The 26,298-nt window shown below is 38.1% G+C and overlaps 4 protein-coding genes across 4 annotated transcripts in view; 3 read left to right on the top strand and 1 right to left on the bottom strand.

The window, feature by feature from the left end:
• The window catches only part of LOC149621289 (uncharacterized), a 115,325-nt gene that overhangs the window by 86,903 nt on the left and 2,124 nt on the right, over positions 1-26,298 (top strand). The window lies entirely within an intron of this gene.
• On the top strand, positions 1,589-6,933 carry LOC149621291 (uncharacterized). The gene is made up of 4 exons (XM_089855265.1): positions 1,589-1,627; positions 2,018-2,149; positions 2,235-3,093; positions 6,138-6,933. The coding sequence occupies exons 2-4, from the start codon at positions 2,147-2,149 to the stop codon at positions 6,485-6,487; spliced, it is 1,212 nt and encodes a 403-aa protein (XP_089711391.1). The 5' UTR covers positions 1,589-1,627; positions 2,018-2,146; the 3' UTR covers positions 6,488-6,933.
• Positions 14,248-26,298, top strand: part of LOC149621284 (uncharacterized) — a 69,648-nt gene continuing 57,597 nt past the window's right edge. Inside the window, exons 1-4 of the mRNA XM_089855257.1 lie at positions 14,248-14,435; positions 14,504-14,575; positions 15,209-15,340; positions 15,431-15,567. Of these exons, the coding sequence (XP_089711383.1) occupies positions 14,397-14,435; positions 14,504-14,575; positions 15,209-15,340; positions 15,431-15,567 (380 nt within the window). The 5' untranslated portion in view covers positions 14,248-14,396. The remainder of the gene's footprint in view (positions 14,436-14,503; positions 14,576-15,208; positions 15,341-15,430; positions 15,568-26,298) is intronic.
• On the bottom strand, positions 21,988-24,358 carry LOC149621290 (uncharacterized). The gene is made up of 4 exons (XM_089855272.1): positions 24,043-24,358; positions 23,090-23,250; positions 22,312-22,439; positions 21,988-22,082 (listed from the first exon to the last, which is right to left on the bottom strand). Exons 1-4 carry the CDS (start codon positions 24,078-24,080, stop codon positions 22,026-22,028), a joined length of 384 nt encoding a protein of 127 aa, XP_089711398.1. The 5' UTR covers positions 24,081-24,358; the 3' UTR covers positions 21,988-22,025.

Genomic DNA, 26,298 nt, shown 5'->3' with positions numbered 1-26,298 from the left:
TAGTTTTGTGAGGGTTACTGGTCCTCGGGACCAGTTTATTAATTAAGAACAAAGGTGGGGGACTGGGGGCCAGACCGGAGACCAGTTTATTATTTCGGACACGGGGGGGGGGGTAACTGGTCCCAAGCAGCGTGGGAAATAAGGCGGTGGCATATGGCGAATGACCAGTTTAAGAATTGCCTGGACCTGTTTTAAAATTAAATCGGAGGGGGTCAGTGATCCACTTGACCACTAATAAAATTCAAGGGTAACAAGAGTCCAGACGTTATCTGAACTTTTAATTATCCACTAAGTGGATTCCACTTCTTCATTTTAGCAGACGACGCGTCCTGGTCAATGATCATGGATCAGTTTATTTATTCCAGACCAGGGCAGGCCCAATGTCCAGTTTTAAAAAATCCTTATTTCCCATTCCACCCTGTACTCCCAAGGACTAGTTTCAAAAATATATCCTTATTTCCCAGACTGAATGCTTGGGAAAAAGCTGTCTGCTAGACGTTCTCTTTTTTTGGCGTTTGTAACTTTGTACTTTGTTGTGAATTCCTTTGTCACGGTAACGGCTCCTCCTTTGAAGGCTTTAATGTATTTTTATTGATTATTAAAAAGAGGTTCTATATACAAGAAAAGCTCTTAAAAAAGTTGAAGCTTTTTCTCTTTTTTAACCCCAAAAACAGAACAGTGTGAGTAACTGTGAAACCAAAACAACTTTAATATAAGCCTTACCTGGTAAGAATGTATATTAAACTGAGGGGAAACGCCCTTTTTAACACTAAATCTCTGTTTATGGCCATACTTTTTATTATTATTAAAATGTTACGTATTATATTATCTTAACAGGGAAACTGTACAAAAAGTGATGGAATTTGTTAAAGAATGTCGTGTTATGGTCGAACGTTTAAACTGGTAAGTTATGAATATAATGCAACTTGGATCATGTCAACAAGGCATAACGGATCCAAACCTATTGAAACTAATATACCTTGAAAAGAAATAGATCTTTCTTGCTGTTAAAAAAATAGAAAATGTTAGCAGAGTAAATAATTTATACGAAGCTAGTTGTAGTTGTATTCAGAAAATGTGCTTGAGAAAATCCCTAGTCTTGAACAAAAGTGTCACAATTTAAGCATTGCTATGTTTTTCTTAGCTTTTTATAGCGAAAGCTACAATGTATGGGGAAACTCTCCTTGTCCGATTTTGATTTACCTTCAGTTTGAAAAATTATTTTATTTTAGGGAAGATTTACAATCTCACCAACTCTCGTTACAAAATTCCGAAATGAGTTTAGTAAATCTTCAACGGTTGGCAATTAAGGAGGTATTTGCGCAATTATTGCAATATTGCCTGTTTAAGACAAACTGAAGATGACGAAAAATGGATTTGGAAGTATCCTTGTTGCCGCCTCTTGAGAAATATACCTTTAACACAGTTGGTTCTCTCTCTCTTGTTTATATTATTAACAAGTAAAGTTAATATTAATTTTCGTCGTCTCAAGAGCAATAAATGGGAATCCATTTTACCCAAGTATTCGTCTGCTACTGGTTTTCATTATATTTTGTGCCTACAACGCCACATATATCTATGGAAATCGGTGGCGTTGGTGCTAGCGACGCGTCAAACCAAACTGTAGGTGTGCATGATTTTCCGCTGACGCGCTCCGTTGGCCGTTGCCGCTACCGTTCCGTTTACCGCTCCCAAACCCATGTATGCATCCGCCTTTAGCGCATGCGCGTCGGCGACAACGGAGAGCGGCAACGGCTCAGCGGCGTATGTGTGCATCCGCCTTAATTATGGACTGTTCGATATTGGTGAAAACACCTATCAGGATTGGCACAAAGCTAAGGGGATTGGCAACACGTCCTTCGTTTCTTTATTAACAAAGAAACCCGACGATGGCCTTTGTTGCTGATCCCCTTCTTGCGTGTCATCATCTTCCCCTTTTTCTCGCTTGCCCCTTTAAAATACGTTTAGCCAAAGAAACTCCGAAGATTGTTTTGTAATGGAATCTCATTTTGTTTAGTGTAATGTTTTAATTTCAAAAATGGAAAAAGAGAGAGTGAAAACATCATAAACGATAAATAAGCAAATAGACGAAATTGAAAGACTCAAGAGGGTCAATAAAGAGTTGGAATGGAGAATCAAAGACCTGATGGTATGCAACATCCTTCACTTTCATACTCGATTGGAAAGATAACTACTTTAAGAATGAAAGTTATTGTTAATTGTTTAAAAAATAGGAGAAAAGTGGAATACTTCAATTTCCTAACGATGAATTAGGGAAAACTGAACCCGTTGAAAAAGATTTGGGAAATAATGGCCAGGAGTTAACCCTTCCTATTGCGATGCACAGTGTCCAAGCTGTCAATGTCCAAGGCAACCTGTGTAAAGAAAACATTAGTCAAGAATCACCTGTTTCTGAGGTTGGCAATGCAAACACCGAAACTACCTTGAAAAAAAGTGAAAATGTGGTGTTTATAAAGCGAAATACGAATCCATGTGTCCCTAAACTGAACTACAGTGACAGTTTGCCTCAAAGTGCGCCTTCACCTAAAATTAAGGTTGAATCTATTCGAAATGAGAGCGATCCGCCACGAGAACCTCTGGAAAACAATATTAACAGTAACGACTTCCTTCGTAAATCGCCAAGTGTCTCGACAGAGAGGGACACTGAGGATAATAGAACTCGATCGAAGAAATTTCGTGTTCCTGAGTTGAATGTTGAATCCGAAACACATTTGGATCTTTCTCTTGACGCAAATGCCGAAAGCGATTCACTAGAATTAGTCGTAGAAAACGAACTTGATGAAAACCAATCCGAAATCGCCGTGACAGATGCAAAAAAAAGTGATGGACAAAATCAAAGTGTGGAGCTGTTTGTCGATCCGAGTTCATCGAGTGTGCCAGTGTTTGTTCCTGAAGTAGAACGTAACCCAATTGAACTATCAGTATTGACCCCCGTCTCTATGGAAAGCGATTTACCCGAAGTTGCAATTGCAGTTCATCATGATTGTTCGGTGTCCAACTCGGAGACATTAGAAGATGTCGCTCCAAAGAATCCAGAGGGTAAAACCTCATCGCCTCGTTCGGAAATTGCAGGTAAGTCATTTCATTCTTTAATAGTCTTGAGTGCCTAGATTGAGATATCACATTTCTAAGCAACTATTTCCGCCTTCTCGATATAAAGTCTAGTCGCGTATTTCTTTTAACTGCTCAGTGGTTCGTACAACTTGGCATTCTGTTCTTTTCAAGTGCGTCTACACGATTCTACGTATTTAATGCCTTTTTTTGCAAACTTTATGTGATGAGTACATCGTTAATTCTACCGTGAAAGGTTTTTCTTCATCCATGCTAAATTAATTCAGTATCAAACTTAGTAAGGATGAAATTTATAACGACCCATTAAAACGCGAAGCAGAAAAACCCCTCAAATGAGATTAGTGTTCCTTTGGAAGCACGCAAGAAATTAATTTGATGAAAGTAATGCATTTACAAATTACACCAAGAAGCTTCACATTTCTAGCCGCCATCTTTCAAGATGTCCGCGGATTAAAACCAATTTCTTTAACGTCCCTGCAACATTTATGCGGGGACGGTTAGGCCGGGGCATTGAGTATTAATCAGATACGACTTTTACTTAACAACACCAGGGTGCCTATTCTGTAAGCTTCGAAAGAGAGTTGTCGATCGACATCTCTCTCAGTCTCGAAAATCACAAAAATGGTATTCTGTCGGAAGTTGTCGAGTATCGACAAGTTGTCGAACTAGATATCGACAGGGTTTCGTTTCGAGTAACCCCTCTTACATGAGTTTTAATCTGAGAGTAAAGAGCTGCCCTTCTACATTTATCTCGCTTTGTGTTAAATAATCTGGCTAGGGAAATTATTCGGTGAGTTTTACGAAGACAACGTTCTATCAGAAGTAGAAGAAGAAGATGTAGTTGTACTCAGGGTGCCTTTTGCTAAGCAGAGAAACAAAGTGAAAACTAGATGTGACAACAGAGAGTGGGTGCCAGAACGAAAGAAAATGGTAGCTTGTCTGCACGCATTGATTCTCCGAACATCCGTTGAATTTGAAAATACGTCCTTTCGAGGCAAAGTTTCTCTTGCAATTCAATTTATGTTCATCCCCTTTTTACCTCTCCGTTTGACGATGTCGTCACGGAGAGGTATTACACTGGGTTCACGGGTAGTTGAGCGGTTTTCAAAAGAGCGTTTTGGAATAAAGCGGTGCCCAAAACAGCGGTTTGCAAAACCGCGGTTGCTGTTTCCGCGTTTCTCAATACAGCGCTATTTCCCAAAACAGCTGTTGCTGTTTCCGCGTTTCTCAATATAGCGCTGTTTTCCCAACCAGCGGTTTAGCACTACAGCGTTTCATAACCGTTTGTGATCCTCACGTTATGAACTGGTTCGCGGAATATATTTTGGAAAAGGTGGCAGCAAATTAATAGGAGAATATTTTGGAAAAGGTGGCAGTTAATTAATAGGAAAATATTTTGGAAAAGGTGGCAGCTAATTAATAGGAGAATATTTTGGAAAAGGTGGCAGCTAATTAAGAGGAGAATATTTTGGAAAAGGTGGCAGCTAATTAAGAGGAGAATATTTTGGAAAAGGTGGCAGCTAATTAATAGGAGAATATTTTGGAAAAGGTGGCAGCTAATTAATAGGAGAATATTTTGGAAAAGGTGGCAGCTAATTATTAGGAGGATATTTTGGAAAAGGTGGTAGATAATTAATAGGAGAATATTTTGGAAAAGGTGGCAGCTAATTAATAGGAGAATATTTTGGAAAAGGTGGCAGCTAATTAATGGGAGAATATTTTGGAAAAGGTGGCATCTAATTAATGGGAGAATATTTTGGAAAAGGTGGCAGCTAATAGGAGAATATTTTGGAAAAGGTGGCAGCTAATCAATATCAGAATATTCTGGAAAAGGTGGCAGCTGATTAATAGGAGGATATTTTGGATAAGGTGGAAGGTAATTTATAGGAGTTCAAATAACCCATCCCAACCAAACATTAAAACGCTAGACCACGAAACTGTTTGTTTGACATTCATTAAAATTCAAACCTAAAGCTGAAATCAATACTAATTAAAGCTCGGCATTATCCATCCGTTATCCGTAAATTAGTGAATAATCGATTATTTATAGATAAATGTTTTGGACATAATTCGATTTAATATACAACTTCTGTTGATAATTCTGGATTATGGATAAAATAACGTGGATAATGGATAGATAATGCCGAGCTCTAATACTTATACCTTCAACAATACGAAACAACGCTCAAGATATAAACGCTGTAATCAAAATGCGCTCAAACGAGAAATGGCTATAATGGCAAACGCGTTTATGAAAAAGCCTTTTGGACAATGCTGTTTTGATAACACGCCCAATCGATAACATACCATTACACTGGACGTGTCTGTCACCGCGTTCACGCACTTGCGGGTTTTCTTATTATTTATTGTGAATCAATAGCCTTATATACCCAGGATTCGTACGGAACCTAGATAACCTGGAAAACCTGGATAAGTCAGGGATATGGAAAATAGGAGCAAAAGTCAGGGATAAGTCAGGGATTTAAAAAAATTCCTAAAAAGTCAGGGATATGTCAGCGATTTCGTTTGGTGTATCAAACCATGCTTCGACCAATGCTAAATATGAGACAGGTGTGATGAAGTGGGCTCTGGTAAACACCTTAAAATGGTCAGGGATATTGCCAAAAATTTGGTCAGGGATAACCTGGAAAAGTCAAGGATTTTGAAAGTAAAAATTTCGTACGAACCCTGATACCCTAAATTTCCAAAAATTGTTAAAGAGGGATACGCTTGAATTGAAACGTCAACAATAGCTATGTTTAAAATGATTTTAGGAATAACGTTTCTTAGAATGACTAAACTAATATTAAGCTAAATTACTGACGAATAAAAATAATCAATATAAATTATATTTAATTAAGCACAACGTCTCGACTCGTAGAGGTCTATTTTGGTTTCCCAACTTGTTGTTTATTAGGTCGTTTACTCATACTTTGAAAAAAACAATGAGTTTTCGTAGTGCGCTTGAATGTTACTGTATTTTTGATACTATATTGTAAATGACGTATGTGTCGTTTTTATATTTCATTAATATATTTCTGTAGGGAAATTCAGGAAGAAACGTGCAACTCGGGTCAAATATTCTGCTGAATATAAAAGGGGTCCACAACGTCACACAAAGAAGGGTAACGAAGAAAAACGCTTCAAATGTGATCGGTGTGACTATGCAAGTACGTGGAAGGTTCATTTGATCAAACATCAACGCATTCACAGTGGTGAAAAACCCTTCAAATGTGATCAGTGTGGCTTTGCAAGTGCGTGGAAGACTGATGTGATCAGACATCAACGAATTCACAGTAATGAAAAACCCTTCAATTGTGATCAATGTGACTATGCATGTACGCGGAAGAGTTCTTTGATAGCACATAAACGTAGAAGTCACAAGAATGAATAGATGAGTTTGAAGGCTGCTAGACAATGTAAAATTTCTTTAAAATCGTAAAATGAACATTTTAAATTTGTTGTACAAAAACCATCTTTCATCCTCTTTTGTAATGAATTTACCGAAACTGTTTACGTAAGAATCCATTAAATTTCTCCTTTCTGAATTCAATTGTATTAACGGAAACGGTGCGCATTGTCAAGGACAGCACTCTTGGTTCACTAACAGCCGTTTTCAGAATTTATTTTAAATTAAATGACGTTACTAAAATAAAACAATAAAGAGACGCCTCTTCATTTTGTTTTGGGTGCTTCTCTCCAGGCTAGAAAATTGCCAAACGTGCAATCAAGAGCGAATAAATATTTGTAACTTGTCTTCTCCTATCTTTTGGTTGCAATTAATTCCAAGAATATCTGTTAAACATTCTGAGTGAAAAATTAAACGACCGTTTGACCAAAGGTATCCACTTCCTTTTTATTTAATGTTCATCACATTTATATCCATAACGTTTATTCGCCGGGAACGTTATGCTATTGAGAGTACTGTCAGGGACGTTTCTTCATTGCCATCGTTAGATATAACGAGGAACGTCTAGCCTCCAAGGGGCGGGGCTTACGCAAAATTTTCACCGAATTTCGCTATTCATCATCAAATGATTGCCTGCAAGTCTGAAACACCATTTTAATCGTTAGGGGTAAGATTACGGGAACTGTCTAACCTCCACATGGAGGAACTTACAACAAATGTCATAACAATTATGAACCTCTTATTTTAGTAATTAAATCAGTCCTACATTCTTAAACATAAGTTAGATCTGGCAATAAGTTAAAACGATTGAACAAAAATTATTTTGAGAGCAAAGAAATGTTAAAAGTACAACCTTTCGGGTTTCGAGCCAAGGTGATGTTTATGGTTTATATTTTTTGTAGGGAAATTGAAGAAGAAACGTAAAAAGGGCTTCAAATATTCAACTGAATATAAAAAGGCTCTACAACGTCGCATTAGAATGGGTAAAGAAGAAAAGGGCTTCAAATGTGGTCAGTGTGATTAAGCCGGTAGAGATAATAGCAATTTGATCGCACATCAACGCATTCGCAGTGGTGAAAAACCCTTCGTATGTGATCAGTGTGACTATGGATGCACTCAGAAGGGTAATTTGATCAGACACAAACGCATTCACAGTGGTGAAAAACCCTTCAAATGTGCTCGGTGTGACTATGCAAGCACGCAGAAGAATAATTTGATCACACATCAATTTATTCACAGTGGTGAAAAACGCTTCAAATGTGATCAGTGTGACTATGGATATACGCGGAAGATTCATTTGTTCCGACATAAACGTAGAAAACACACGCATGAATAGGTGGATGTATTGTACAAAAACCGTATTTGCTCGTCTTCTGTAATTAATGGGCCGAAACTGTGGATGTTTCTTCATTCTAAATTGTATTAACGGAAGCGCCTCTCATTTTCAGAGAAAATAATCTTGGTGCACTATACCCAGTTGTAACAACTCCATTTTCAGAACTAATTTTATATTAAATGTAATAAAATTCACGTAGAGGATGTTAAAATAAACCAGGTACTTTTTTGAATTGATCCAAACGTATGAGCTTTTCTTCTTTCGAACCATTTTCATTTCTGTTACCAGCCCACTCGGAACTTTCATTAATTTAGAATAAAAACTATCAATATAATATTTTTTTGAATTTTGGTAAATAAGTTCAGCTAGCTAATTGGACCAAGTCATCTTGCGACTTATTGCCACTTATCTAACGCCTTTACAATGCATAGAGGGGTGGTGGCTAGCCCCTATGCCACAGCTAACCGACAGCGCCCTATACTAACTATTACCGTTAACCATTTTTCTAAATTACCGTTATTTTTGATGGATCTTCATTTGCGTCTTTAATTACTTTAACTTCGTGATCAGCTTTCAATAGAAACAACACAGACACGAAAATTGTCGAATTATAAACTTGTTTTTCCAGTACTGAGTATAGGCGTAGTTGTTTGTTTGAATTTATCTTCTTTCCGAATATGACCAAGCCGCCTGGTTTATATCGGTAACACTATTGGGAAGTTTTAGAATTGGTTTGATTGAGTTCTTCTCTAGACTGGTAATGCGACGAACCCCTAGCCTGTTAAGAGCCTACTATTCTGGACCCGTAACGTATTTAACAAAACGTTCACACTTTTTTATGTTGCTTTTAAAATTGTGCATAACGTATATTTGAACTGTAGCACTTATGACTTTTCATCCTCTTGAATAATGAAAATAATAAAATGGCCCTCTTTCCCAAGGGTCTTTACTCATTTCTTATTATCGCTGGTAATTATTTCGACCAAAATTATTTTAACAAAGAGGGGGTGCCAGAACGCGATAAATTGGTAACTTGTCTTTAAGCAGCGTTACCTAGCATTTGATTCACTGAAAATCCGTTGAATTTGGTGAGAGCAAAGAGAAGCTTAAAATACGGCCGTTCGATTTTTGAGCCAAGGTTTCTTCTCCGTTTAAGTTGATGTTCATCCCCTTCTAATTGATATGCTCGTTTATTTATCAGCTAACGTATTTTATGAACGACGCTTCTTTTCATAAACACTGTGTTTTCGTTCGCCTCAGCATTACATTTTAATAAAGTTCCCTTGAATGTTACTGTATTAGTGTATTTTCGATACTAAATAAATGATATATGATATATGTCGTTTTTAAGTTTTATATGTATAATTATAATCTTTAGGGGTAAGATTAGGGGAACTGTCTAACCTCCACATGGCTAGATTTACGACAAATGTTCGCGCATCTATTCTTATCCCGCTCCTTAATGATTCATAACTATTATGAACCTCCTATTTTTGTAATTAAACAAGTCCTACATACTTTAGAATTAGTTTCATCTCGCAGTAAGTTCTAATGAACCTATCTTCAAACGATTTAACGAAAATTAATTTGCGAGCAAAGAAAAGTTAAAAGTACAACCTTTCGGATTTGCATTTATTTTAGTTTATCTTCATCCCCCTTTTTGTTGATATGCTCGTTTACTCTAGGCTAAAGCCTCAACTGATCAACTCACCTTTTTTCTGCGTTTTCGTGCGCATTACCTTTTTTTATGAAATTCGCTTGAATGGAAATGTATTTTTTGATACTAAATTTGTGTTTTTTATATTTTCTGTAGGTAAATTCGAGAAGAAACGTATAACGGGGACCAAATTTTCAACTGAATATGAAAGGGGTCTACGACTTCGCGTTAGAAAGGGTAAAGAAGAAAAACGCTTCAAATCTGAGCAGTGTAACTATGGATGCTCGCAGAAGAGTTCTTTGAACATTAACCAACGCATTCACAGTGGTGAAAAACCCTTCAAATGTGATCGGTGTGAATATAAATGTACACAGAAGAGTACTTTGATCAGACACGAACGCATGCATAGTCGTGAAAAACGCTTCAAATGTGATCAGTGTGACTATGCATTCACGCAGACGAGTTCTTTGTACGCTCGTCAACGCATTCACAGTGGGGTAAAACCCCACAAATGTGATCAGTGTAAATATGCCAGCACTAAGAAGAATAGTTTAATCATACATCAACGCATGCATAGCGGTGAAAAACCCTTCAAATGTGATCGGTGTGAATATAGATGCAGTCGGAAGAGTCATTTGATCGCACATCAACGCATTCATAGTGGTGAAAAACCCTTCAAATGTGATCAGTGTGACCATGGATTCACACAGAAGAGTTCAATGGACATTCATAAACGTATTCACAGTGGTGAGAAACCCTTCAAATGTGACCAGTGTGAATATAGATGTAGTCGGAAGAGTCATTTGATCGCACATCAACGCATTCACAGTGGTGAAAAACCCTTCAAATGTGATCAGTGTGAATATAGATGCAGTCGGAAGAGTCATTTGATCGAACATCAACACATTCACAGTGGTGAAAAACCCCACAAGTGTGATCAGTGTAAATATGCCAGCACTAACAAGAATACATTAATCATACATCAACGGAGGCATAGCGGTGAAAAACCCTTCAAATGTGATCAGTGTGACTATGCGTGCGCGCGGAAGTATCATTTGACCTTACATAAACGTAACAGACACGTGTATGAATAGATGGATTTACCTTTTTAAATATGTTGGACAATAACCACATTTGATCCTCTGAATCATGGGCCAAAACTGTGTATGTAACAATCCATTAAATTTCTCCATTCTAAATTGTATTAACAGAAGCGCCGCTCATTTTCGGAGAAAATACTCTTGGGGCACTATATACTGTTGTAACACCGCATAATTTACCATTTTCCTAAATTACCGCAATTTTCTTACCCTAGTCCTGGATCTTCATTTGCGTCTTTCATTACTTTAACTTCGTCATCGGCTTTAAACAATAGAGATAGGAAAACGGTCGAATTCAAACTTGTTGTTTTTCCAGTACTTAGTAGGTATATGACGTAAAGAGGTTTAATTTGCTGAATTTTACTGTTCAATCATATTGTAACGTATATTTTATCATGCGTTTATTAGTATAAGCAGGAGTTCATGTAACTTTGCATTCTGTATATTGTCTCAGTTATCAAATTTTAATCTACATATATATTTTCGAGAGTTGTTTGTGTGAATTTTTCTACTTTCCGAGTATGACCAAGCAGCCTTTATATCGGTAACACTATGGGGAAGTTTTAAAACTGGTTTGATTGAGTTCTTCTCTAGACTGGTAATGCGACGAACCCCTAGACATTAAGCCTGTTAAGTACGTACTATTCTATTCTGGACCCGTAACATGTTTAAATGCGTTGGACAAAACGTTCACACTTTTTTATGTTATTTTATGCATAACGTACATTTGAACTGTAGCACTTACTACCTTGAATAATGAAAATAATAAAATGCCCTCTTTCCCAAGGGTCTTTACTCATTTCTTATAATCGCTACCAATTATTTCGACCAAAAATATTTTGACAGAGAGGGGGTGCCAGAACGCAATAAATAAATTGGTAACTTGTCTATACGCGGCGATTCACTGAAAATCCGTTGTTAATGGTGAGAGCAAAGAGAAAATTTTAAAATACGGCCGTTCGATTTTCGAGCCAAGGTTTCTTCTCCATCTAAGTTGATGTTCTCCCCTTCTAATTGATATGCTCGTTTATTCAGCTAACGGTTTTGATCAACAACGCTTCTTTTCATAAACACACTTTTTTCGGTCGCCTCAGCATTATATTTAATGAAGTTCCCTTGAATGTTACTGTATTAGTGTATTTTCGATACTAAATAAATGATATATGATATAAATGTCGTTTTTATGTTTTTTTGGCTATCGATGCATGCATAAGAGAATTTTGATCATACATCAACGTATTCACAGTGGTGATAAACCCTTCAAATGTGATCAGTGTGATTATGCAAGTACGTGGAAGAGTGATTTGATCAGACATCAACGCATTCACAGTGGTGACAAACCGTTCAAATGTGATCAGTGCGATTATGCATGTAAGCGGAAGTATGTTTTGATCACACATCAACCCTTCAAATGTGTCACACTGATCAAGCAGAAGAGTTCATTGATCAGACATGAACTTATTCACAATGGTGAAAAACTCTTCAAATGTCATCAGTGTGACTTTGCAAGTACGCGGAAGAGTGATTTGAACAGACACGAACGCATTCACAGTGGTGAAAAACCCTTCAAATGTGATCAGTGTGATAGATATATGGTTTTTGGGTTTTGAAATCGCGGTCATCTTGGAAAATGGCAGCTATAAAAGAAATGAAATCGTCGTAGCGGGGTAACGTCTGTATATTTTAGCCTCTTTTACCGCTGTTTCTGGTTTGTGTAAAATCTTGTTTACTATGTAATAGAGATACATGGGAGTTTTTTTTGGTTTTGTTTTAATCCACGACCATCTTGGGAATTGGCGGCCAAAAAGTAAGTAAAACGTAAAGGCATAACGTACCTATATTTTAACCAAATAGCTTTACACATGTAACGCGGGGGAACCTTTTCTTCTAGCTTCATTTAATTACACAACTATTTCCCTTCTTCAAGTTATGAACTTCTGGTTTTCTACATAAATTATATAGAAAATGAAATAGATTTTATACCGCAAAAATTTAATATTTGATTAGGCCCACATTCAGCCTCGAACCACTCAGCATGGCTGACGGAAATACGTCACAAGTCGATTCGTTAATCACGTGTTTAATTATAATCAATAATTGAGACTGAAATTATGTTTAAAATGTTAATTAGGGTTAAGAAAACGAACCTTGGATTGTTTATATTGTTCGTCGTTATAAGTGTGGCGTTTTACTTCACTTGCGGTCGTGATTACGTCATGACGAAATTTCAACCAATGACCGAAGAGTATGATTTTGAATCTGATGATGTGGTTTATTATTCTATGGAGAATGATGATGATTATTTGCCAGTATAAATTTTCCCACGGAAATTATTGAATATGAAGAAGAATTTAAAGTTCAAAAGGATGTTTTGTATCAGGTGATTTTGGAGTCAGTTTAATGATGTGGAATATTTTGAATTATACGAATATGTACGCGTTCGACTAGTGTCTTTAATCAGAATTAGTAAACTTTAGGTGTACTATAATAACAATCTTGATTAAACTTTAACACACAAGAAATCAGACCAGTGTAACTATCTATTGAATTTAAAGTTTTGTTTTGCAAATTAATTTTTATTTATCAACTTTAACACTTTGAAACCTTTTTAGTATAATCTATGGCCAGGGATAAATTCAATTTTAGAAGTAGGAATGGAGAACGGTTAGTATTTACTTCAGTCCGACTCATAGCCCAGCATAGACCCCTCCCTCCAACACGTAACGAAAATTTTAAATTATTCTATTGGTTCACTTAAACTACATTTTGATGACGTTGCTGATGGGGGCGTCGAAAAATACGTAATTCCTTTTTACCTCTATCGCTATGACCCGACTCTTCTTCGGGGCTTTGACGCGCGCCCACATTACTCTGTTCTCCATTCCTACTTCTAAAATTAAATCTATCCCTGCTATGGCAAAATAGAATGTATTGCAACACATGTCTCAATGAAATTTCTGGTCATTCGAATCAATAGAATCGTCCGAGGGCTTATGATCGAGTGAGCTATGACTTTCCTACTTGGAGAAGAGAATGGGATGGAGACTTCATCTCTTTACCTATAAAGTAGCCTCTATAAACACATCTATGGCAACTACGTTCTCCGAGCATCCTCGCTGTTTCGGTATGGGGTAATACGGTACGAAAACGTCAAAGATGTCCATTATGTCTTAAAAATAGAAACTACTCTCATACAAATACAATGGTGCTACGCGGCAGAACTTAATAATCAACTATGGAAGGGTAGTGGCGTCCGCAAGGTACTCATGGAGACTTTCATTGCCGCACATGTTCCACCAACATTTTACTCCAGCCCACTATTTCCTCCAAGTTAACTCATTGAGTTTCCATGGAGCAATGAAAATAGGAGAAGTATTTGAGGCCATCAGTTAAAACCGTTTCTGCAGAATCAAGGTCTGCAATTTTTATTGTTCCTTGATAGCGCTCATTCGCCTTGAAAAGTTCATATTTAGAATTGAATAATTCTCTCTTTGAAGCACTTTATTTAAAATTTCAAAAGGGAAATTAGGGAATGCCCGTGCCAGCCTGCCAGGCTGCCAGCGTGGTAGCGTGCCGCCCTTATACCGTCGTCTGCTACCATGACTGCTACACAATTTAAACCGAAATTGGCCCCAACATGAAGGGGTTCTGAATTTTCGCGTTAAATTTTAGTATTCTGTCTTCCCTCTCAATTTATTTGGCAACATTGGGGGAATGATTTTCGTAAAGGATTCGTTGTTTGTTTTTGATAAAATAGCTCTAGTTTGAAAAGTTACGTCTTTAGAGTCAGACATTTCGGAAATGAGTTTAATAAGTCTTCAAAGTGTGGCGCTTAAAGAGGTACTTGAGAAATTATCCGTGGTTTGCACAGGAATTTTAAATTTCAAAAAACTGGACTTTGCTTATAGGAAATGGAGGCGAATGATTGTAACTGTGATCATTTAAGCAAAGATGATGAAATAAAGCAACTAAAAGCCAAGGTGAGTTTCAAAGCCTATAGCGTTTTTCCAGAACAGCATGAGCCATCCAATCTAGTATCCCTTTAAAGCCAGTCTCAGCTGTGACTGTGCTTTAGTGTAAAAAAACGGCACCAGATGCTCCCACAGTCGAGGGGTGGAGTTGACTGACCCAATAAGCTTATCAAGGACTAGGTCTAGCTCCGCCCTTGAGGACAATTTCTGATTGGTTCCTGCCTTTGGCTACATAAAATTGGTGTGTAGAAGGTTAATCAGTGTGTTAGGGGCGCCACAGTAGCTGATATTTGCTTTAAAGTATAAATCGCAATAGAAAAGCCTTAAGTAAACCAATGTTCATTGGTGGGTGATTAGAAACACCATAAGCCTATCACACATCCCTCGACCATTTATAGCGTTATTAAAGGGCACCACAAAGCCTTGTGGGAGCTGTATGCCCACACACACAAACTGCAGCCTTCCTTATAGTTCTTGCAAAGCTACCGCGCCCGCAAGCCTCTGGTGGCGCCCTTGACAAAAAAACCCCTTCTGATCCCCCTTTGTTGACGTCACTGGTTTCTCTGTTTTCTTTCTGGACACTTTAAAAGACATTCTGCATAAAAGAAAGTCCTATTTTGTAACGCAGTCTATTTTTTTCAGTGTAATGGTTTAATATCAAACATGAAAGAAGTGAGAATGACAATTTTATTTGCGATAAATAAGAAACTGGACGAAATTGAAAGGGTCAATGGGGTCATTAAGAAGTTGGAAAGTGAAATCAAGGATCTGATGGTTTGTAACATTCTTCATTTTCATTGTCGATGTGAAAGAGAATCGGGTTAAAAGTATTAGTTCAATTATTGTTAATTGTTTATAACACAGGAGGAAAGTGGAATACACGAAAGAGCCAACATTGAACGCGTGAAATCAGAACCTGTTGAAAATGATTTAGGACTGAATGAACAGGAATTATCTCATCCTGTTCTGATAAATCAACAAACAGAAGAACAAATACAAAGGTATTTAAAGCAAAAAACCAATGAGAACTTGTCGACGAGGGCGGAGCTAAAACTAGCCTTTGCTAAGCTTAGCAGGTCTGTCAACTCCACCCCTCGACTATGGGAGCATCTTGTGTCATTTGTTTGAACTAAACCATAGCCTACTCTCGGCTATGGTTAACTTTAAGCTCAAGTATAATTCGTTAAGCCTTGTCCTGAGAATCGTGAATAAAATCACTAAATCAGAAGTATATAATGTTTCGAGGGAGAAGTGGGGTAATTGTAACATGATTTTTCCCAACATCATTTAATATTTGGAGCAAGGTTACTATTAAACCAAATCACACGCGTTAAATAGTTCCCTCATTATTACTCTATTAGTGCCTAACTATTTGCCAAGGCGCATGCATGCGCTTGTGGTCATTTTTGTCCCACGTCAAGACAATCAGGGTTTGTGCAGTGTTGATTGCTGAGGATTTAGCAAATACCAAACAGTTATAGAATTCACCCCACGTTGTGATGCCCATCTGAAGTTTGTGGAGCAGGAAAGCAAATGTTCAAAAAGGGGTCCTTCGCCTGGGAAGAATCATGTTACAGTCGTCTCCAATGAAAACTTTCTCTCCCGCGACGTCTTGTTCATTCATTAGTACCCCAAATATTAGGTCTTGTGAAAGAAATTAAGAAACCAAAGTTGATCGTCACTTTTAACAATCTAAGTAGGTGATGATTGTTCTCATCAACTAGGATAAGAATATGGTTTTTTATTAAATGAAGAAGTTATGTTTTGTTAGGAATATTATATATATGAATATGAGGTCATGTCTGCGTGCAGGATATAACTCGCAGTTTAGAACAATAAATGGGAAAATGCGTAGCACGCTTGTTAAAAAAAATCAGTTCCAAACACGTTATTGCGATTGCAAGTAAATTTATTCAAAAGTCTATACGTGGGCAAGCAGTTTATTTATTTCAATATGGATCACTAAAGTGTTATTAAATAGGGTTCTTAAAGTTATAAATTTAATCAATATCTTGTCATCTTTCCGTTAACATCGATGACGTTTTGTAGCCTTCGTGGCATCGATGCGAACAACTCCGCCGTGTAGTTTTGTCTTTCACTGATTTCCTCCCAGGCAACCTTCACCATAGCCCAAAGCTCATCTGCGTTTTGAGGTGCCACTACAATCCGTCCCATGCTCTTCTTCATTTCCGCCCAAACGTGTTCAATTGGAGACAGATCTGGTGAACATGTTGGCCATCTAAGAAGAGCAATTTCCGGACGATACTCCCGAAAATATTGCAGCGTTGCGCGCGAAGTGTGAATCCTCGAGTTGTCTTGCTGGAAAGTGAATTTTCCATCCGGAAAGTAGTTGTCAAGGACGTGAGGAACGAAGCTGTGCTCAATTATGTCTATATATTTTTCTGAGTTCAAATGCCCATCGATGCGCACCAAACATCCTAGCCCTTCTCGACTGATGTAAACCCAAACAGGAACGGAAAAACGACCACTATTCTTTCGAGAATTAATGAATGAAGGATCATACCTGCAGCCTATCTCCCTCCATACCCGACATTGGTGATTTTGGCTAGAGCAAAAGGTTGACTCGTCGCTTATAATAACCTGATTCCATTCATTTCCCCAATGCAAATAATCGCGCGCAAAGCCCAGTCGTTGTGCTTCTTGCTCTGGCTTTAGGAAACGTTTGTTGGCTGCGATGCGGCTTCGAAGCCCGGAAGCACGAATCCTTCTTCTGATAGTCTGTTCCGAAGCTTCTAAGTCCATGAGGAATTTGATGGGACGACACGTGATTGTCGGGTTGTTCAAAGCGATGGCTGCAATAACTTCATCCTCTTCTTGTGTCGTAACTCTTTGTGCTCCAGGTCTTGGCATGAAGAGCTATTAACCTTTCCCAATCTAGATTACTTAATCTCGGCATAGTGAATGTTCTCTAAACCTCATTGTTAAGCTCTATTTATATGAAATGGCCAAATGAACTTTGACCTTAGTTCATTGGACAATTTTTGATAATACAGTGTCGATGAAGCATTGCCTGAAGAACAAACACGCATGAATTTTTCCCTTTATTATCCTTAAACTGTGAGTTTTATCCTGCACGCATACTTGACCTTACATATATATATATATATATATATATTAATTAATACATTTTATCAGAAGGGGATAATAGAAAAAGGATGACACTCTTTAGTTATATGTACAGTCGTCTCCAATGAAAACTTTCTCTCCCGCGACGATTTGTTCATTCATTAGTACCCCAAATATATATATATATATATATATATAACGATTTGTTCATTCATTAGTACCCCAAATATATATATATATATATATATATATATATTTGGGGTACTAATGAATGAACAAATCGTCGCGGGAGAGAAAGTTTTCATTGGAGACGACTGTACATCCCTTGCCGAAATAATTACATACGGTTTTAAGAGGTCTATTCTCTAGAAAAAACGTTGAGTTTTAGACGCCCCAAAGACCACATAAAAAGGTACTCTGAAGCTGTGTAGGAGGTTATGGAGACGTTATACAGAGCGACTTATTCAGAAACATTTAGGATGTATCATTGTAAGACGTCTTGACTAGGTGTACAATGAGACGTCTTTAACAGGGCATACTTTAAGAACATGGAGGAAAGTCTTTATTTAGCCTACTTAAGGACTACTTACATTGAGAATACCCATAATCGTGCTGTAGTAAGCTCAATAGTGGTGTCCACCTGGGAAGGTGCTAAATGAGATCTTGTACTGGTCATGCTAAGAAAGGTCTTTGACGTATCCATCTAATTGAGCTCGTGATGTACCTGTTCGCGAAAAGGCCTATTTGCAGCGGTGTATACTTCGTCTAACATGAAGCACACTCAAAAAGCTCTTGGTGTAGCGTTCTAAGTCAGGTCCGAATTCCGAACAGCTAGAGATGTCTAATAGATGCCGTCTAAATGGCGTCTAATATAGAGTACACCCAAAAAGGTCTTAATGAAGCGTTCTAAGTCAGGTCCGAATACCGACCAGCTGAAGATGTCTAATAGATGCCGTCTAAATGACGTCTAATATAGAGTACCCCCAAACAGGTCTTAATGAAGCGTTCTAAGTCAGGTCCGAATACCGACCAGCTGAAGATGTCTAATAGATGCCGTCTAAATGACGTCTAATATAGAGTACCCCCAAACAGGTCTTAATGAAGCGTTCTAAGTCAGGTCCGAATACCGACCAGCTGAAGATGTCTGATAGATGCCGTCTAAATGACGTCTAATATAGAGTACCCCCAAACAGGTCTTAATGAAGCGTTCTAAGTCAGGTCCGAATACCGACCAGCTGAAGATGTCTAATAGATGCCGTCTAAATGACGTCTAATATAGAGTACCCCCAAAGAGGTCTTAATGAAGCGTTCTAAGTCAGGTCCGAATACCGACCAGCTGAAGATGTCTAATAGATGCCGTCTAAATGACGTCTAATATAGAGTACCCCCAAACAGGTCTTAATGAAGCGTTCTAAGTCAGGTCCGAATACCGACCAGCTGAAGATGTCTGATAGATGCCGTCTAAATGACGTCTAATATAGAGTACCCCCAAACAGGTCTTAATGAAGCGTTCTAAGTCAGGTCCGAATACCGACCAGCTAGAGATGTCTGATAGATGCCGTCTAAATGACGTCTAATATAGAGTACCCCCAAAGAGGTCTTAATGAAGCGTTCTAAGTCAGGTCCGAATACCGACCAGCTGAAGATGTCTAATAGATGCCGTCTAAATGACGTCTAATATAGAGTACCCCCAAAGAGGTCTTAATGAAGCGTTCTAAGTCTGGTCCGAATACCGACCAGCTAGAGATGTCTGATAGATGCCGTCTAGATGACGTCTAATATAGAGTACCCCCAAAGAGGTCTTAATGAAGCGTTCTAAGTCAGGTCCGAATACCGACCAGCTAGAGATGTCTGATAGATGCCGTCTAAATGACGTCTAATATAGAGTACCCCCAAAGAGGTCTTAATGAAGCGTTCTAAGTCAGGTCCGAATACCGACCAGCTGAAGATGTCTAATAGATGCCGTCTAAGTGACGTCTAATATAGAGTACCCCCAAAGAGGTCTTAATGAAGCGTTCTAAGTCAGGTCCGAATACCGACTAGCTAGAGATGTCTGATAGATGCCGTCTAAATGACGTCTAATATAGAGTACCCCCAAACAGGTCTTAATGAAGCGTTCTAAGTCAGGTCCGAATACCGACCAGCTAGAGATGTCTGATAGATGCCGTCTAGATGACGTCTAATATAGAGTACCCCCAAAGAGGTCTTAATGAAGCGTTCTAAGTCAGGTCCGAATACCGACCAGCTAGAGATGTCTGATAGATGCCGTCTAAATGACGTCTAATATAGAGTACCCCCAAACAGGTCTTAATGAAGCGTTCTAAGTCAGGTCCGAATACCGACCAGCTGAAGATGTCTAATAGATGCCGTCTAAATGACGTCTAATATAGAGTACCCCCAAAGAGGTCTTAATGAAGCGTTCTAAGTCAGGTCCGAATACCGACCAGCTAGAGATGTCTGATAGATGCCGTCTAGATGACGTCTAATATAGAATACCCCCAAAGAGGTCTTAATGAAGCGTTCTAAGTCAGGTCCGAATACCGACCAGCTGAAGATGTCTAATAGATGCCGTCTAAATGACGTCTAATATAGAGTACCCCCAAAGAGGTCTTAATGAAGCGTTCTAAGTCAGGTCCGAATACCGACCAGCTAGAGATGTCTGATAGATGCCGTCTAGATGACGTCTAATATAGAGTACCCCCAAACAGGTCTTAATGAAGCGTTCTAAGTCAGATCCGAATTCCGAACAGCTGAAGATGTCTATTGGATGCCGTCTAAATGACGTCTAATATAGAGTACACCCAAAACGTTCTTAATGTAGCGTACTAAGGTCAGGACCTGACCACATAGGCTGTCTAAATTACATCGAATATAGAGTACGCATTTACCATTGCCCGCAAATTGTACGAATCTCAGGATATATCACATCCAGACATTAGAATACCTTAAAAGCTCTAAACACGTGACGGGCTAACGGACTTAACGAGTTCAAATTTTAGGGTCACCGAGAAATATTTAAATTTCAAGGCCATCGTCGACACTATGTGCCCTTAACACAGAATACGTTTACATTCCCTTTTTTTTTATTTTTTGTTTTACACTTAGTTTTGTCTACACTTGGATATTATTGTCGTTTTTTTCGTCGTTTTCCTCATCATTTTCGTCGCTTTCCTGATCATTTCCGTCTTTTTTGGGTGTATCTTCTTTTTCGATCAACTGCTCTTGTTCCTGGGCATCCTCGGTTCCATCGTCCTCGTCGTCGTTTTTTTGCCGTTTTTCGGTTTTCTTTTCGCCTTTTCGAAGACTGTGTCGAATATTCGCGCACTTCTTATTGATAATGCGATTTATGTCACTTCTTGTAATCGTCCTCCCCTTTTTCCATCCGAATTGCCTTGTTACTAGAACCGGAATAATGTAAGTCCAATTAAATTTTGAAGAATGATTCACTTCACTGGTTTGGACAATTACGCAACATGTTAAGATAGGTCATATCCCACTAGTTACTGAGAGGTAGTCCTGAAATGACGTAGACGAAAGGTCATAACTCTTAGAGAGAGACCTTGTAACACTTAGCAGAATCGAAAATGAGATGGAACTCGTTAACTAAAGTAATGCGTCGGACTACCTGTCAGTAATTATTAACCAGTTCAAACTATTGCAAGTGGCAGACGTCTCTAATCTTACATATATTTCAGTACGTTGTCATTACCGAATGTGACCAACATCAGTAACACTAAAGGGAATGGTTTTAGAAGGCAGGGTTCATTTTAGAAAAATGTTCATAAACATAGGTTTAACATTGAAGGCTCCTAACTCTGGTACTATTAAAGATACGAGCATGTCCTTGAAGTATGTTATAGTCATCTTTGTCACCGTTTCTAACGATACTAAGTACTTGGGGTTTCAGGGGTTAATTAAGCATATAATGATCCTTAACTTTCGGGATACTTAATATATGGGGGCAAACCTGGAAATACCAGCGGAGAAATTCAAGGGAAACATTCTGGAAATATGAGATATTGGTTTTCTAAAGATTGTATGAACCTGTAAAGTGGTCTTGTTGAATTCCCCAACGTTTGCCCGATGATCTCTAGTCTTTTACAACCGTGATACTTTAGTTTTATCATTAACTTCTAAGCATCGTTCAAATTGAAATGCCCAAAAACAACAAACAAAAGGACAACGGTGGGTAGATTTTAAAATTATGGTTATTAAAATAGTGAGCCCTTACGATGAATTACGTCAAGGTGTTCTTTAGGCAAGCCCTTCCATTCCGTGGTGCCCAATGCCGTCATTTGGGCAAGTTCATCTTCCGTATGCAGCATTCTTAACAACTCATGGATCATGCGGCTTTCACTTTCCAGATGAGTTTCTAAATTTTTTTGGCGACGTCTGAAACGAATACATTGTACCCTTCGCACAACCTAACCTGTTAAAGAGTGAAACCGAAAAAAAAAATTAATTCGGTTCTGAAAATGTTCTATTCCACCCAAACCCATAGTCATCACGAATTCCACATTACGGGATTTGCTAATGCAAACCCATAATCGAGTAATACAATTAGCACACCCATCTTTTAAAGGAATTCTCAAGTATTTGGGTACGATCAGTTGATCAAATTGAGATATAGCGCATTCATTATTCTATAGAAATCATACCTTCTGTCTCTTTGATGCCGTTTTTCTTTGAGGAATGGGCTCGTCCTCTGATGAGCTGTCGATGCCACTATGTTGATCGGCCATCAATGCGATTTTTCGGCAAAATTTGACAACCGATTTTGTAATACCTAAAATATATACGCTGCTCAGTTGGTAACATATGTATCGAATGGACTAGTCGGACAATTGGGGGCAATTCTCTAACGTTTTAAGCGAGGAGTTATCGCAAGTGATGACTATCGTCTAAAGGGTTGGTGCATATCTTGTTCCGTCTTTGAGAGCGCGACATCGAAATTGGTGATTAGTCATGCGTGTCGTCATACCTTGAACGAAAATTGGCGGATGTCTCGTGAATTCCCCTCGTGATAATAAAAAACCAAGGTGGGCAAATTAAAATTTTACCGTTTTTAATGTTCACGAGAGTGATAACTTAGTAAAAGGGTTAAGCAGGTGGATAAGTTATCGCATGCTTTATAACTGAAGACGGTAAAATGTTAACGTGACCACCTTGTTTTCTATTTGCACGATGAGAATTCCGCCGATTTTCGTTCAAGGTTTGATGACACCTAAGACTAATCACCTACTTAAATATCACGCTCTGATAGACGGCACAAGGTTGACAACAACCCTTTACACGATAGTTATCACTTGCAATAACTCTGTTAAAATCTTAGAGAATTGCCCCCACTGACCATAAATGTTTAGCACCCTACAAGTTCTGCCCTTAAAATACTTCTACTATTGCAAGGAGTCCATGACTACTTCTACTATTGCTTACCCAACTCTTGGAAAGTGGCTTGAATTTTCATAGCTTCCGTGGAAGAACTTGAAGGCAAAACAGTGGAATTTTGAAGGCTCCTTGAACTGCAGGGTATCAGGCCCATTTCTTTAGCAGCATCAACACTTGATTGGCTCGGTTCCAGGGTTTTTTGACTAGGGCTATGCAAAGTAAAAATATAACAATATGTTTACTGCAGTCTCGAATGTAGCTCGCCCAAATAGTACTGCAACACAGTCACAAGTCATTGTTCAGAGTGTAAATTTCGTACTTTAGTTCACCGATGTCTCAAAGGTTATTACGCGACTGTAAAGATTTTAAAATTGAAATTAGGTTCAGATTTTAGGGATAATTTGAAATAAATTACCTCCGACCAATTGCACAACGCCCTGCCTTTTTGTTAACAAAATTCCAGTGGCACGCGCTCCATGTCGAATGAAATTTATCGCGAGATTTGATAACATTTGCGCGCGATGTGACAATCGTGGCTTGAGACATGGGGCGTGCGACGATAATTGTTTTAACAAAAAGGCAGAGCGTTACATGATCGGTCGGAGGTCATTATTTCAAATTATCCTAAAATCAGAACCTAATTTGAATTTTAAAATCGTTCGGAAGTATTTCCTGAAGGTTTCACTATGCAAAATGATCTTATAACTAGACGAAGACTCGATAACAAATCACTTCTTTTTCCACTTCACCCTCCCTTTAAAGGGAGTAGAAACCCTCTACTTCAAAAGGTATGAGCAAACATACTTCATCTTGCTCATATCATGATAAATATTACAATATTGTTCCATGCTTTAATACCAAGTGCTGTTTTATAACGTAGAGTAAGTATTGCTAATTGATGGAAGACATATGCCTGAATCACAAGATTAATTGTGCTACTTCCCGCTTATATTTTACCCAGCTTTGGTACGAATCATGCGCTTGGCTACATTAATGTATACCTTTCATTGTTCAGGTTTCCCAGGGGCTCCTTCATCATGATTTCTTGGCATGTTTTGGCCGCTAATTTTTTGACGTCTTTTTTGGCTTTTTTTTGGACGTCTTGAGTTGATTTTTTTCCGAGAACATTGTTGATGAACGTTTTAATGTCGTTGTCATCGTCTAAAAAAACAAATCACATAATATTGCAAAGCCTTAGGTTTTAGATCCCGTAAACCGACCAACAATAAAAGGAAAAAAACAGGTTAAATGTTTATCGATTCTTCTGTCAATTCGAAGGCTTTCAAGAATTATTTCCCAGTGAATTTAAATATTCAATTCGCTACCGATTCCATTGACTATTATATATTAAGTAATATCACTAATCACGTATAGTCCTGCCTTCCACTTTACACAAATGCAAGAGCACGATCTGTGTGTCGCGTAATTTATCGCATGATGTGGTCAATATTGCAAGCGAATTGTGTGATTGGTTCTACTCCTTGTTATGAAATATAACAATGGAAAATAAAACTATTCCGTTTCTAAAATCATAAGGATATAATTCCTGAAATTGTAACTAGCGGGTAGTTCTTAGAACTAGTAAAGCAATCAATAAAAGATCATTTAATGTTCCTTTTCAGCCTCCCTTTAAAAACAGTGTGAAAACGAAATTCAAGTGATTTTTTATTGATTATTCTACTAATTAAATATAAGACCTATTTGTATAGTGAAACATCCAGGAAATACCTCCGAGTTAGTTTGTTATTTTATTGATAAAATGTCGAATGTCGAATGCAATTTGGCGCTAGTTTTGATATAAATCGCGCGCTGTCTTACAATCTTGTCGCAAGATATAGTGTGAGACACGGAAATTTTTGTTAACAGGAAAGCGGGGCATTACGTAATTGGTCGGAGGTGCTAATTTAAAATCTCAATCTAATGTGAATTTTAAAGGAGGCATTTTCCTGAGGTTTCACTATGGAGACTGGTCTTATAAATAGTGCCACTTCTTGAAGGAAGGATCAAAGGGAGGGTGAAGTGTAAAATCAAGTGATGTTTTATCGTTGATTCTTCTAATTATTAGACGCTCATGTTAGTTATGTCGAGAAAGTTACACTTTGCTCAAAAGTCTGATGTAGAATAATTTAAAAACATCGTCATTATCCTCTGCACCCTCTTTTAAACATTCGGTTCCTTTAAATTAAGATTAAGACGAAAATGATTACCTGAAAAATGAAGCAATTTCGCCTGATAAATCTGGGATTTTTTGCTTCCGCAACCTCGCTTCCAAATGACATCGGTCATTTTATTTATCGCGTCTTTGCTTCTTAACGATGGGTTAATAATTTGGTCTAAACTGACCGCGCTTATTTTCTGGTCGTTTTGCCATTGCACTACTACCTTTAAGCGTTTGGAGCTCATTTTTAAACGCGTTAAAACGAAACCCGATCTATAACGCAAACTTCAATGTAATAATAGTCGCGGCGGTCTTACAATACTGAAAGAGCGTAAATGTAGCAATGAATTTCGCATACAATTATGTATGAACCCCAAACCTCTAGGGAGGCCCAAGGGTCATCTTTTTATCAGTACCGCAAATAGAGCTAGATTATCTGTAGTAGACCAAGCAGCGTAAATAGGCCAAATACGACGTCAACCCACCTATTTGTTGGAAAATGTACAAGTTTCAGCTTTTTTGGCGATATGTCTCTATGTTCTATGCACCAAATGGTGAACTATGCGGACATATACTGGATGCCGAAAATATATTAGCGCGGAGTTAATTCATAGAACATTTAATATTGCCATTTTGCGTAAAGAAGTATATTGTTTAAAAAACTGAAGTCCTAAAACATTTACGAGTTTTCAACCCTTTTCCCCAAACGTAGGAGCGATGAGGTCATGTTGGGCCTATTCAGGCTACTCGGACTGTACATGAACTTTAAACTGTAGTTTGACTCGCGCTAGATGCTGACCTTGAAGTTCAAAGATCAGTTTTTACTGATACATTATTCGGCGGCATGCGTTGAATAAAATTCGAGTAAGGAAATAAGCATGTGAAATTACCATACATAAAGTACTGGTACGTTACCGATTCCAATTTTGGGGAAAATAAAATTACCATTTGTCGGTGATTTAGATTTTTCCACGCGCAGAGATATAGTCCATTAAACTACGTTGAAATGTGAGCACTTTATTAGGTGCTTTACACAGCGCAAACCATAAGTTTATAAGATATGTTCCATAAGTATGTCACTACCCATACTTCGTAATGT

Source organism: Phalangium opilio, unplaced genomic scaffold (assembly GCF_054372755.1).
Source record: "Phalangium opilio isolate 3A_F unplaced genomic scaffold, DU_Popi_V2 ptg000209l_1, whole genome shotgun sequence".
NCBI lineage: Eukaryota > Metazoa > Arthropoda > Arachnida > Opiliones > Phalangiidae > Phalangium > Phalangium opilio.
Note: the sequence above shows the minus strand (reverse complement) of the source record. Positions and strands in the feature narration are given on the sequence as shown.

Excerpts from the sequence above, each read along its gene's own strand:
- LOC149621291 (XM_089855265.1), top strand. Across the intron at positions 3,094-6,137 it reads GCCTCGTTCGGAAATTGCAG|GGAAATTCAGGAAGAAACGT; the intron begins GTAAGTCATTTC and ends ATATTTCTGTAG.
- LOC149621290 (XM_089855272.1), bottom strand. The coding sequence starts at position 24,080 with ATGATGAAGGAGCCCCTGGGAAACCTGAACAATGAAAG. Across the intron at positions 23,251-24,042 it reads GGAAACCTGAACAATGAAAG|CCCTAGTCAAAAAACCCTGG; the intron begins GTATACATTAAT and ends TACTTTGCATAG. Across the intron at positions 22,440-23,089 it reads AGCCACTTTCCAAGAGTTGG|GTATTACAAAATCGGTTGTC; the intron begins GTAAGCAATAGT and ends TATATATTTTAG.